General features: G+C 48.6%; 1 protein-coding gene across 1 annotated transcript in view; it reads left to right on the plus strand.

Moving 5' to 3' along the window:
• The window catches only part of LOC308384289 (glutamate receptor ionotropic, kainate 5-like), a 77828-nt gene that overhangs the window by 43949 nt on the left and 20542 nt on the right, over positions 1-13337 (plus strand). The window contains exon 12 of the mRNA XM_080862780.1: positions 1-63. This exon is cut by the window's left edge and continues 51 nt beyond it. Within this exon, the coding sequence (XP_080718906.1) occupies positions 1-63 (63 nt within the window). The remainder of the gene's footprint in view (positions 64-13337) is intronic.

Genomic DNA, 13337 nt, shown 5'->3' on the forward strand with positions numbered 1-13337 from the left:
GTGATCGATTTCTCCAAACCCTTCATGACTCTGGGGATCAGCATCCTGTACCGGGTTCATCTGGTAAACTCGCCTTCGCTCTTCTATTCTTGACATCAATCACAAACTGAATGCACGACGAGGGCTGAACGAGATTTAATAAGTTCTTCACAGACGTGGAGCGTGAGCGCAGACATCAGAGACTGGTTATTTCTTCTGATGCTGGTCACACTGGTTCAAGCATGAATACCTGAGATGTGTCAGAACAGCCAAATCACAGTTTTTACGCCACATTTTTCCACAGAGCGGTTTGTGTCACTGCTTCAAACCAAGAAACCTCCCAAATAAAGCAAAACATGTCAGAGTACAGAGATAGCGTGTACACATGACGTGAGGAGTCAGTGGGGTGGTGCGATGCCGGGGGGAGGCACGTGTGACCCCGGGGAACATGCTTTTTATGCCAGAGTAGAATAAAGTGTAATTGCACATCCACTACAGTAGGTGGCAGGGTTGTTATGAAGTGCAGCAAACAAACCTGAAAAAGAAATGGAAAAATATTTAACAGCGACGAAAAGAGACGGAGATAACGGGACAAACGAAAGTGTCCTGAAAGCAGTGTTGACAACTTAGCGACTTTGTCGCTATATTAGGCGAGTTTTCAGACCCCCTTAGCGACTTTTTTCTAAAAAGCGACTAGCAACTAATCTGGCGACTTTTTCTGGTGTTATTGGAGACTTATTTATGACGTCTTTTTGACGTGAAAGCGGGTATCGCTTTTACTCTTAACAAGCAGCGGTGCTGCCGTGGGCACCTCGCCCGTGCCAAAGCGCTCACAGGCGGAGGATAGTCCTCCAGATAGTCCCCCCACTGCTATCAGGGCAGAAGACGTTCACACCTGTGCATCCAAACTGCAAATGAATCGCGCATGAGCGAAGCCGCTGCTCCCGCACTGACTGTAATGCAGTCAGGTCTTCCTTTACTCTTATGCTGTTTTGTGGATCAAGTTTAAAACTACTTATAAACACAAACACAAAGTAACTCCACCAGAGTGCCTATTTCGGGTCACTTTTGCCAGTCCAAGCCCGGGTAAAGGAGCAGGGTTGGAATTGTGACATTAAAAAACAATAATTGCTAAAATAAATTTAATTTGTAGCTCTAAATAAACTCTAAATGCATTTAGGACGTTTTTACTCACTTTGTCTCTTCCACGATGTTATTTCTCTCTCCAACAACGTAGGTTACAATTAGATTAGCATGACCAATTATGCAAATTAGGCGATGACGTCATTTAGCGACTTCTAGCGACATTTAGGACAGCCAATAGCGATTTTCCTTACTGAGGAGTTGGCAACACTGCCTGAAAGCAAAGACGAGGAAATGTGCCGACGCTGGCTTCACTGTGACTTTGTAGGTTAAAGTGTTTCATAGATATGAGAAGGGCTGAGTTTGGGTTTTTGAGTCGTTAATGTTGCTGATCAATTGTATTTATTTGTTTCATTTTAATTTCAGAATCAAGTCGGTCAAAAGAAAATGTTTACAGTTTCAATAAGGATTCATTTTTTTAACGAATCCTTCCTCGGGCGCCTCAGAGCGCGCTCAGCCTCGCTGACCTGGCAGCTCGTCCCGGGTTGATAGACATCCGCGCTACCTATAAATGTGCTACAGTAGGACGTTTTGTCAAAACACTAGTCCGACGGGTCAATCAGCAACCTGCTGACCAATGAGATGAAACCTTTCCCCGTGCTTCCCTGGAACAGCGGTCTAAGTCGCACCTTCAGTCGCTAACCTCACTTGAACTGCAGCTCTCTCTGCGTAGCAGGCACTGGACCCTGTGCTCTCTGCCTCCGTGCAGCATATGAAATAATAAAACACCCACAGCACCTGTAAGGCTCATAAAAAATGCATCGCAGCACAGCACAGTGGAGCTGTCAGCACCGCAGGCTTCAAATAAGCAGACAACAGGTTTAATAAGACATTCCAGCAGAGCTAGCTGAGTTAGCTGCACAGACCCAGACTGAGGAAGCCGCTCAGCGTCGTACCGCAGAGCAGAGAAACCCCACCTCTGTGTGGAGAACAGAGGAAGACTCAGTCTTCCTGTTAAAGTTTAACTTCTTTCTCTCCGCTGTCGCCATGTGCTTCTCCTGATGGAGTCTCGACCTCGCTGTGAGTCGCAGTCGCAGAGAAACTCGATGTGTTTGTGGAGGATTCTCGTGGGATCTTTGATATTAAAATATCAGGTTCAGTATGAACAGTCGGGTTTGCTCAGAGCGCATGAAGCCTTCTTTTTACCAGCAGCTACATGGCCGGAGCTACTGGAGGTCCTAATAACTGAAACTGAAGAGGCACAGGTGCAAATGTTTAACACCAGCACAAGCGTGTCTCATTCTGGGCACGGCTGTGATGGCTGTCTGAGACAGAACAAACCCATGTTCCCGGCGTCTGCGGCTCACACAGCATGGAGAGAGGCCCATTGTTGAAACTGTGCTCATTGCTTGGCACGCTGTGAGATCACCTGCCTCACCGCCGAGCTTGAACCGAGAGCTTGGATTGGTTACGCCTCCTGTACCTGCAGCAGGTGGAAACGCAGCGAGCTGGTGCACACGTGCTAGAACATCATCACATCGGCGACGCCAGGATGTAAATGAGGTCATAGCTCCAGTTTAACGTGTGCAGGCCCTGAAGGTTCAGATGAAATGACAGCTGACCCTTCAGGGACGCGTGCGTGCTCAGATCCATCAGGTGAATATTAATGGAGGCGCCGTCAAAGCGCCGCGGGCGGTTTGCTTTCGTCCAAAGAAGCGCTTTTTAGACGATGTTAAAGGTCCGTTTATTTCCAGGCGCCGTCTGTGGACTCGCACAAACTTTTACAAATTGAACAGCCGAGCGTTTGCACCTGTTGACACTTCCTGTCTCGCCCCGGCTCCGTCCGCCTGATGATTGGATGGATTCAGACATGGCAGTGAGGCTCTGCTGCTGGCGGCGGCGATGGCTCGGGCCACTCAGTCAAACTGTGAGTTTGGGACCGAGCGACCGCAAATATTCCTGCGACCCGAGAGATCGCGCAGGAAGAGGAAGAGCTGGGGGAGCAGATAAAAGCCGAGCCGGGGACACAGATGGAGGGCATGTTTCTTCTCCTCCTGTGATTCAGTTTGGGGGAGAAGGTGACGCCTGCTGCTGCTTGAAAAATACGAGTTTTCCAGCCTCTGAGGGAGGATCGGTGGCTCTGCGTCCCTGACTGGAATCTAAAGCAGCGCCTTCACTTCCTGTGAGTCTGACAGAAACCTGCTCAGGTTGTAGATTTTTGGGTGAACCTCAGTCTCAGGGGTTAGGACGCTTTCAGGGACGATTACACTGTTGTTATTAATTATTATTGAGTTCTCTGAGGATTGTGTAGGAGGAGGCGGAGCGAGGGGCACGTTTCCTGTTTTAGAGTCGTTGTTAGTTCGATGTATTTCAGTCCTGTGTGAAATATGAAGGCAGGAGGACTAAGAAAGTCTAAAAGCGCAGGTTAACCCTCTGAAGCCCACGCGTCCAAATCACATGACCAATGCAGCAGCGAGACGCAGCCAAGTGTTGATTGGTCACGGCGTCCACGCTCAGTACACAGAAGTGTTTCGGACACGTGATGATGTGCTGCTGTTGAACTATGGACACCATGTTTGTCTCAGCTCTGCAACGAAGCGTCCGAGCGTGTTCAGGTGTGTTTCAGTCAGCCATGCGTTTAGCGGCCTGTTTTCCTGTGCATGACATCAGCTTTGTGGCATGCACCAGTGCACATGAAGCACGCTGATCCGCAAAGCATGCGTGGCTCGGAGGCGCAGCGGCAGCAGTCAGGCCTGCGTGAGCAGCTCCAGTGTGAGAACTGTCAAACATTTATTCGTCATTATCATGAAATCGTCCTCGTCTCTCCTGATGGAGCTCCTGCCCTCAGACACTGTACCTCTGCAGCTCATTAGCATTCTGTCCTCCATGTTTGACCCGGTCCGCTGTGAGAGCTTCGGTGTATCGACTCTACGATCAGTCAGCTGTTTAATGTGTGCACGGAGAGGCCGAGCTCGCGCTTCTTAAGTGTTTATTTAAGGATTAAGTTGAGCGAGAGCACATTTGTGCTCACGGCCTGCAGGCGTGATTTACGCTGTCACAGCGCCGGGCTGACGGGCAGATCCATCGCCTCGATCCGGAGGGGAGCTCCGCCCTCCCGCTCCAGTGTGGAGTGGAGAATGTGAACCGAGACGCCGTGAATGTATCCCGCTAACACCAGGCGTCTGTTATCGAGTGCAGCGGTGCTGATAGATCAGCTATCAGCACCGCTGCACACACGGGCTGGTTTATTGAGCTGAGGGGGCGTTCCCTGAAACGCCGCCTTGTCATGAATCAGAATCAGAATCAGAATACTTTATTGATCCCTGGGGGAAATTATTTAAATGATTTATGTTGGTGCTGTTTGATTGAACTTGAGCAGGGCGAACATATTTTAGTCGTCACAGAGCAGAGAAGGCGATCCCGGGCCTGCTGCTGAGATTTGAATCTTGCAGCTGCGTCTTCCTCTCTTTGTTTCCTATTCGAGTTCATTGATGTTAGCTTTGATTGGGGGCTTTGATGTTTGTTGTGCTTCACATTTTTATGCTGGATTTTGTATCCTTGTTTGCTTTGTTTGGGCTCATTTGTTCCCTTCACTGTTCCCTTGTGGTGGCGTTTGAGTTTACACCGATTTCTTCAACAGCGTAACAGGCGATGTTTAGCCGACTGTCTACAACATCAGTGCACGATGTGAGTACGTCTGTGTGCGCACATGTCGGTGTGCAAACTCACACAAGCCAACAGGAATTAAATCTCAGAAGTCCCGAAGCAACTGAATACACAATCCAATCGTGTCTGCAGGCGTCAACAGCTTTATGTGCTTTGTAAACACACACACTCATAGCTGCGTGTGTGTAAATAGCTCGCGAGCACACTTGAAGATGGTAATCTGTTTAATTGCTCAAGCTGTTGACTTGTGCACACACATTAGAGAAGAAGAGCCATCGTGTTTACCCCTGCTCTCCCCCCCCCAGCGCTGAACACTACAAATTTAGGGGGGGGGCAGGGATAGCTCAGTAGGTAAAGTGGTCGCCCCATGATCGGAAGGTCGGCGGTTCGAATCCACTTAACGGCTACCCTGAGGTACCCCTGAGCAAGGTACCGTCCCTACACACTGCTCCCCGGGCGCCTGCTTAGTGGGCTGCCCACTGCTTCACTGAGTGAATGGGTCAAATGCAGAGAAAAACAAGTAATTTCCCCATGGGGATCAATAAAGTATCCATTATTATTATTATTATTATTATTATTATTATTATGATTATGTCTGCTGCTGCTCCCAATTCATTAGTGCTCGATATATCATCACTGCCCTGCTCTCTGAATCTGAGGCACAGCGTTTCACTGCAATCGTGTGACGCCGTCGCTGAGCAGACGCCGGCTGATTGCGAGGAGAGGAAGCGGCGTCGTTAATATTAGAGCTGCTAGCGGCACACGGCTCTAAATACAGACGCCTGTAAAACAAGACAAGTGTAAATACAACACGATAACAAGCTTCAAGTTAAACTTGTATCTCCTCAGTCTGGATGGTCTCATGTCCTCCTCGTGCTGACACATCTGCCTCCATGGGTCTCAGCCAGGTTTAGCACAGGCTAAAGTTCCTAAAAGTTCCTATCGCACACATTTATTCAGGGTCAGAGGTTAGATTTCTTTTATTTGTGCATGTGGTGAATTGCACCATGGCTTCGTGTGTTCCTGCATAAGCTTGACTCACTTTTGAAGCATCTCGATTTTCAGAGCCAACAGCGGGCAGATTTGCTAATGCTAGCTAGCGCTGTGACTGTGTAGTAGTGATGTGTCGGTCGCGAACGAAACGGCTCTTAGAGTCGGATCTTTGACGTGAACGACGTGAGCCTTGTGCTTTATGCTGGGCAGAGGGGGAGGGGCGGTAGTTACACTCAGTAGCACAGGAACAGAGCGGGAGGGAGAGAGAGCCAGGGACAACAACGTCACATTAGAAAGGTATAGTAATCATCCACAACTTGGTTGCAGATGATAAAGGATTCAGAAAGTTTATTCATGCAGGTCCATATGACAGAGAATATGCATCTTCTGTTTGTTTTCATAGTTTAATTTATATTTAATTGTGTTGTGTTTGCAGTGTTTTGTGTTGTTTCACTTTAAATTTGTTTAAAAGGGAAAAGCTGAAAATTTAAATAGTTAAAAGTTGAAATGTGAATAGTTGTTTTTTGTATTATATGATTTATTTATTACATTTTATGTGGAGTGAATAAATAAAAGTATATTTACGGTACCCTAGAGACAAAGCACGTACAAACTCCAAAACACAACAGAAGTGCTCCAGGATGCTAGGGGGCAGTGTTGAGCTTTTGTTACCTCGTGGCTGCATAAATACAGGCCATTTACCATTTGTGTATAAATACACAAACAATACACACATGCTTTCAATTGTGTAATTTAAGTGATCTAGGTAGTGTCGGGAAATCAGTTTCACCCCGGTTCTTTTTATTCCTCAGGCTTCCAGAGATGCACCGGACTCAGTAGTCATTTCACAAAACCTTTATTCATCTCATTTAAGCATGCATCTTCTAGAAGGGAAGACTTGCCAGGCCGGTGCCCCTCTGCAAAATCTTCACTCCTTTGTCTGTGAAACACAGTTTTGTAGGAGCGACTTGTAACGTCGGGTTGTGTTGTGTGGTTGAGAAGAGGCGGCAAAACACCTAGCAGGCTAGGCGGAAGGATACACACCCACACTGGTATCAGTAATCCACGGTGGTTCTTTAATACGCATTCTTCAGCAACCATATAAAAGCCCGGCTGAACGGCTGCGGCTCAACAACAAAATGCCCAGCGTTCATACAACCCAAGCGTTGCAAACAAAACAAAAAAAGGGTCTGGAAAAGAAAACATAAGTCCGTCCCTCGTTAAGCACGAGCGTGAAGGCACGTGTCCTCACCATCACAGAGAGAGAGAGCAGAGAGACCAGTGGCACACACTGATGACACCATCAACCCTCGACTTGGGTGTCTTAAAGGGACACCACACCATAACGGCTGTTACATATTCCCCCCCGGTTAAACAAAGGCTGCCCTCAGCCGGACCCAGGTGACCCTCCTCCCGCTACCCCCTTTCACCACACATAGCTACTTTAGGTAGTAAGCAGGTCGTGGAGGAATTGTTACACACCTGTACAGCATTGGTACAGTCCAGACTTAACCAGCCTCCATACATGGTCAGCAGGATAAGAAGTTAAAACCAAAACAGGGAAATGTACAGTGCAATATTGACAAACTGGCATACATGACAGTGTCCCACATGGTGAATGTCCATTTAAACAAATGTTAAAGAAAGAAAATAAACTTAGGACAGCCAGGACAATGACAGAATGAAATTCCCTCTTATTGTTACATTGCGTTTCCACCGTTTTCCCAAAAATTACAACAGTAAGCATGAACATATCACCACAACATGAAAACAGTGCCAACATGAATCGTAGAAAACTCAAACAACGGTCCTGTGACAACAGCAGACCACATGAAACACATCAGAAAGCAAACAAGGTCACTTTATGTTAAATCTGTCAGTATGAAAAGGGTTGGTCCACCTATTGACCGACCAGTCAGCGGTGACCCTAGGAACTCGTCTTGGTCTGAGGTCATAAGAACCTCTAACAGCACACCCATCGGCAGCAGGAGGTGAACTGTTAACCTCTGTCTCCAGAGCAACATCAGCAGTCTCTTGGAAAGAGTTCTGGTCCACGACAAGCGGGGCAGCGTCAGCACAGTCAAAGTCAGTCTCAGCAGGGGCGTTGCTAAAGACCGCGGGAGTTGCGTCAACCGCGTCACAGTCAATGCGGCCCGGGACTGAAAGAGCAGGAGGCAAACTGCTGTCCGGGACACTGAGATCCAAAGCTGCTGTAGCATTTAGCTTCGCACGCTGGCTAGACAAAGCTGAGTCCCAGGTATGGAATGGTTGCATGTTCGCAACATGAAAAACTCCCACTCTCTCCCCAGTGTCCACTGTGGTGAGAGAGTAATTCACATCCGACATCCTCTTGGAGATGCGGTAGGGACCCGTGTAAAGCGGGGCCAACTTAGCAGAGAAGTTGGACGATGCATCTGATTTTGGGTGTGACTTTACCCTGACGAGGTCCCCAACTTCATAAGAAACCGTGCGACGTCTCAGATCATAGTAGCGCTTTTGCCTTTCATGACTCTCTCCGAGCACCAAGCGAGCATGTTCGTGAGCATCCCGAAGCGAAGCTCTCAGGTCATCTGAGTGGGATGTTTCCGGGTCGCTCAGTCCCTCCCAGGAGGGTTGAGTGACAAGGTCCAAGGGCGTGTCCAACTCTCGCCCATACAGCATCATGGACGGACTCAGGCCTGTGCTCTCGTGAGGCGCAGTGCGCAGTGCAAAACAGATCTGGGGAAGATACTTGTCCCAAGAGGTGTGTTTATCCCCAACATAGGCTCGAATGGCCGTTTTCAAAGTGCGATTTACACGCTCAGTTGCATTCGTTTGAGGATGGTATGCAGTTGTTAGTCTGTGTTCAGTCCCAAGAGTCAACAAAACATGCTCAAAGAGTTCACTGACGAAAGGCGTTCCCCTATCAGAAATAAGGTGTGAGGGAGAACCATGTCGGGCAAAAATGTCAGTAATGAACTTGTTCGCAGCAACTTGAGCAGTGGCTTCTCTCACAGCACTCACCTCGACCCATTTTGAGAAATAGTCCACAAAAACAAGGATATAAGCATTCCCCCTTTGTGTGCGGGGCAGTGGGCCAACATAGTCCACCCCTGCGTACTCCCATGGTCTTTGTGGCTGGATAGGGACCATAAGGCCTGCTGTTTTTCTTTGACTCGGCTTAGTGGTTTGACACAAACAACATGAGACCACATACTTTTTCACGTCAGAGTTCATGTGTGGCCAGAAGAATCTGAGACGCAAGCGTGCCAGCGTTTTTGCAATGCCCAGGTGTCCAGCTGTGGGATGATCGTGGTAATATTTGAGCAGATAACCACGGAGGGCAGTAGGAGCAAACAGTTTAAGCTGCTTGAGTGGGTGGAGACCACACTTTGTCTTTGGGTCGAGGAAATAGAGGAGACTGTCATGGACAACGTACTGTTCCAGATCTTGATTATTCTCCCCCGTTTGTTGGTCAGTTTCCAGTTGATTGAGAAACGGGCCTGTGACTGGGTCCTCAAGCTGCAGCTGACGAACATGCAGGCGGTCCGAAACAATCACAGAAGGTAGAGCACGAAGGTCCATGCTCCCAATCACGGCATAGGGAGGGAGAAGATCAATGGGGGCATCCACATCTGGTAGAGGATTACGGGAAAGGGCATCGGGCACCTTATTACGTTCTCCAGGTTTGTGGATGATGCTGAAGTCAAAGTCTTGAAGGCGCAGAGACCACCGAGCAAGCCTGCCAGAGGGATTCGGTCGAGACATCAACCACTTGAGGCTGCTGTGGTCGGTGTAAATGGTTACGTGCAAGCCTTCGACATAGGGTCGGAAATGTTCCAAGGCCCAGATCACGGCCAGACACTCCTTCTCTGGAGTTGAGTAGGGCTTTTCCGATTTGTGCATAGCCCGGCTAGCAAATGCTACAGCAACGTCTTTGTCATCCTCATCTTTTTGCATTAATGCTGCCCTAAGACCAGCATCGCATGCATCAGTGTGAATGAAGAATGGACGCGAAAAATCTGGGAACCTGAGGACCGGCGCTGAGGTTATTGAATGTTTCAGAAAGTCCACAGCTGCCTGGCACTTGTCATCCCAGTGAAACTGTACGTCCTTTTTAGTGAGGGCGAAGAGTGGCTCTGCATGGCGGGCATAGTCCTGCACAAAGCGGCGATAGTAGCCAGTCAGGCCAAGGAACTGTCGCACCTGCTTTGTTGTGGTCGGCACTCTGAAGTCAGTCACAGCTCTCACCTTGTCAGGGTCAGGATGAATGCCAGCCGGCGTAACCCGATAACCAAGGAAGGTGAGTTCTGAAAGGCAGAATTGGCATTTGCTCAGCTTTAAAGAGAGGCCAGCGGACTGAAGCCTACCAAGGACCTCTTTTAAGTCAAGCAGGTGTTGCTCAAAGGTCGGTGATGCGACAACAATGTCATCTAGATACACCGCGCAGGACTTATAAATCAGGCCAGCTAGAACATTGTTCATAAGCCGCTGAAAAGTCGCAGGGGCGTTACACAGGCCGAAAGGAAGGACTCTGAACTGAAACAGGCCACAGTGCGTGATAAAAGCAGTCTTTGGTTTAGCTTCTTCAGCAATGGGGACCTGCCAGTAACCTCGAGCGAGGTCTAGTGTTGTGAGAAACTTCCCTCTCGACAGAAAGTCCAGTGATTCATCCACTCGCGGGAGTGGGTAAGAATCCTTCACGGTCAGCTGATTCAGACCACGGAAGTCAACACAGAACCGTGGTTCGCGGGGGGGTTTGTTCACAATGACCACGGGGGCTGCCCATGGTCCTGATGCAGGTTCGATGATGTTATCCTGTAGCATTTTTTCCACTTGCTCTTCTATGATTTGCTTTTTAGCTGGTGAGGTGCGGTATGGTGGTAAGTTAACAGGCTTTGCATCCCCAGTTACAATGACATGTTCTGCCAGAGAAGTGCGACCAAGGTGGCCATCAAACAGGTCACCAAAACTATTTAACAACTCCAACAGTTCTTCCCGTTCCTCAGAATCCAAGTTAGCTTCTCCAGCCTTATCATGGAGTTGCGGGGTGTTCTGCAGGGTCATAGTTCCACACTCAAGATCAGCTTCCACAAAGCCATTTTCACAGAGTTCATCAAGACATGGGGGATTATCATCCATAATTACAGTTCTTGTTGGGACATGTATTGTCAGTGAAGTGCGAGTCATGAAGTCCATCCCAAGAACAAAGGGGGATGACAGGTCCTGCACTATCACAAACCGCTGATAGACTCGCTTGCCCATAAATCCAATGGTCAGCCAGGTTATTCCTAATGGACTGCAGTTGGTGCCATTGGCCAGTCTTATTGGAGGAGAATCCCACGGATTCTCTAATGACTGGTTTCGGTGTCTCTCAGATAATAGGTCTGCATTTACTGCTGAAAGAGATGCCCCTGTATCTAGTGTGGCATCCAGAGCCGCCCCATTAAAGTTCACTTTAACTCTGAGAGGGGTGTTCCACGATGCTTGCGAAGTTCCATCTTCAACGTGATTGAGCACTGGTGGCACACTTTGATTTGACAAAGACGATGAGGGCTGAGTTATTGGTTGGGGGGAGGGTTGCCCCTGTGAAACACTCTCCCCCCCCTGAAGTTTCCCGGCCTCCTGCCCGTTGCTCTCGTCTCCCTGACCCCGCCAGTTTCATCTGGATCCGCAGGCTGAGTTACTGGATGTTGGTCAGGAGACAGCGTTTGGGGAAGCTCCGGAGCCATCCTGGGAGAGTGTCGAGCTCCCTGAAAATCAGTGGAACAGTTAGGGCACGTACGAGAGGTAACACCAGGCATGGCACATTTGAAACAGCGGGGTCCTCCCTCAGTTCTGTTTTTCGGCTGAGCTCGGGAGGGCCGTGAAAGGTTAGTGCCAAGAACAGAATGCAGCTCGTGGGCACGCAGCACTAGATCAATTACTGACTTTACAGGCGTTCCGAACAGTGCCACTCTGTACTTCGCCACTGCGTGGTTACAGATGAGCTCAATTTGCTCCAGTTCAGATGGTGGGTTCCTCAGTCTCCTAAATTCACTGAGCATGTGGGCAACAAACGTTGGCAGAGGCTCTTCGGGGTGCTGGAAACAGTCCAGGATGCCTCTCAAAATCTGCTCCTGGTTGTCAGCAGGCAAGAAGACGGTTCTGAAAAGTTCACAAAACTTAGCCCATGTAGATACGTGAGGAATGAGCACATTAGACCACTTTCTTGGTTCCTTAGCTAGGAAGTGTGGCAGCTCTCTGAGGATTTGGGCGTCTGTTAGGTCTAAGGAGGTTTTATAAGCAGCAACAGACTGCAGCCATTCTTCTGGGTGAAGGCTGCCATCATTAGCGAACACCTTGGGCTCCAATTTAGCTTGGTGCAATGCCGCAGCAAGGACTCTGGTTGTATTAATTAGCTCCAGTGAATCTGAGTGGGATTGGGACAAGGCTCTGGCGGGCTGCGTGGGGCCAGGTGTTGAGATAGATTGCTGCGTTTCCCTGGTTGGCAGGCCTGGTACATATGGGGTAGAGGAGGCCTGAGGAAAAGGGTGAGTAATCTGGGCAGCTGGCACTTTTGGGACTGGTCGTTTTTGTTGAGTCCACTGCTCCAGAATATTCCTCTGGAGGTCCAAAGAGTCATGAAGACACTGCTGAAGCATATCAACCTCTGCTTGCAGACTTTGCACTTTATGCCCAAGGTCAGCAGTACTATGTCTGGCAGTAAGTCGGTTGGGGTGTAACATAAAGTCTATATCATCACACATGTCATTCAAGTCAGGATGAGTAGCCATAATACACACTTATCAAAGACCCAAATCTATACAAGGTAGCAGTTAAGCAGAAATCAACTTCAGTTCTGGTCACACAAAAGTATATGAAACATGTGAATTCTGAAGTTTAGCTACACATGTCTTATCTGACTTTGAAACGTGGAGGTGGAAGGAGCAAACACCCTGGATCAAAAGCATTTAGGTGTAAAATAGATCCAAACTTACGAGTAACTGAGTATGAGCAACACCTTTTCAAGTCAGATGCACTTAAAACAGCATTTCAATAAGGACAGTTAAGCCAGTGAGAATCAATAGCAAATCAGTTTGAAATATAGACAGCGTTCTTTTTTTTTTTTTAAATACACTCACTACATCAGTTCGGCGATTTTCCAGAGGACACCAGACTTGTCCAGTCCTGACGCGGTATAGAGGTTTGTCCCGTGGAAAAGTTCCCACTTGCAGAGACCGTACGAACGAAGCAAAGTCTGCAGCGTGAGCTCAGCTGGCGAGGAAGAAAAAAAAAAATCCGGTGCGCTTTACTCCGCTTACATGTACGTCAGAAACTATGAAGAAACGGCATCCATCTCGCGTCCAAGTAGCGTGAATCCACGTTAATCCAAAAATGTCGCAGTAAAGGCGTTCGGCAGATGACGATAATACATCCCGAAAACAGCGCTGCGGCGGCTCCACTCGTTGCCGTAGAAACACACTTCCGTGATCCAGCGAATCGGACGTCCGCGTCGAGGCCAGCCTGGTCTGTCTCCGCGAAGTATGGCAGGCTACTACTAGCTCTACTTTGCCGCTATGTACCTTTCAGTGTATCAATCATCCGCTGCTCGAAGATACTGCATACTGAGGTCCAAGAGAAGATGTTCGGGCGCC

This window comes from Rhamphochromis sp. 'chilingali' (assembly GCF_963969265.1).
Source record: "Rhamphochromis sp. 'chilingali' genome assembly, chromosome: 17".
Lineage (NCBI taxonomy): Eukaryota > Metazoa > Chordata > Actinopteri > Cichliformes > Cichlidae > Rhamphochromis > Rhamphochromis sp. 'chilingali'.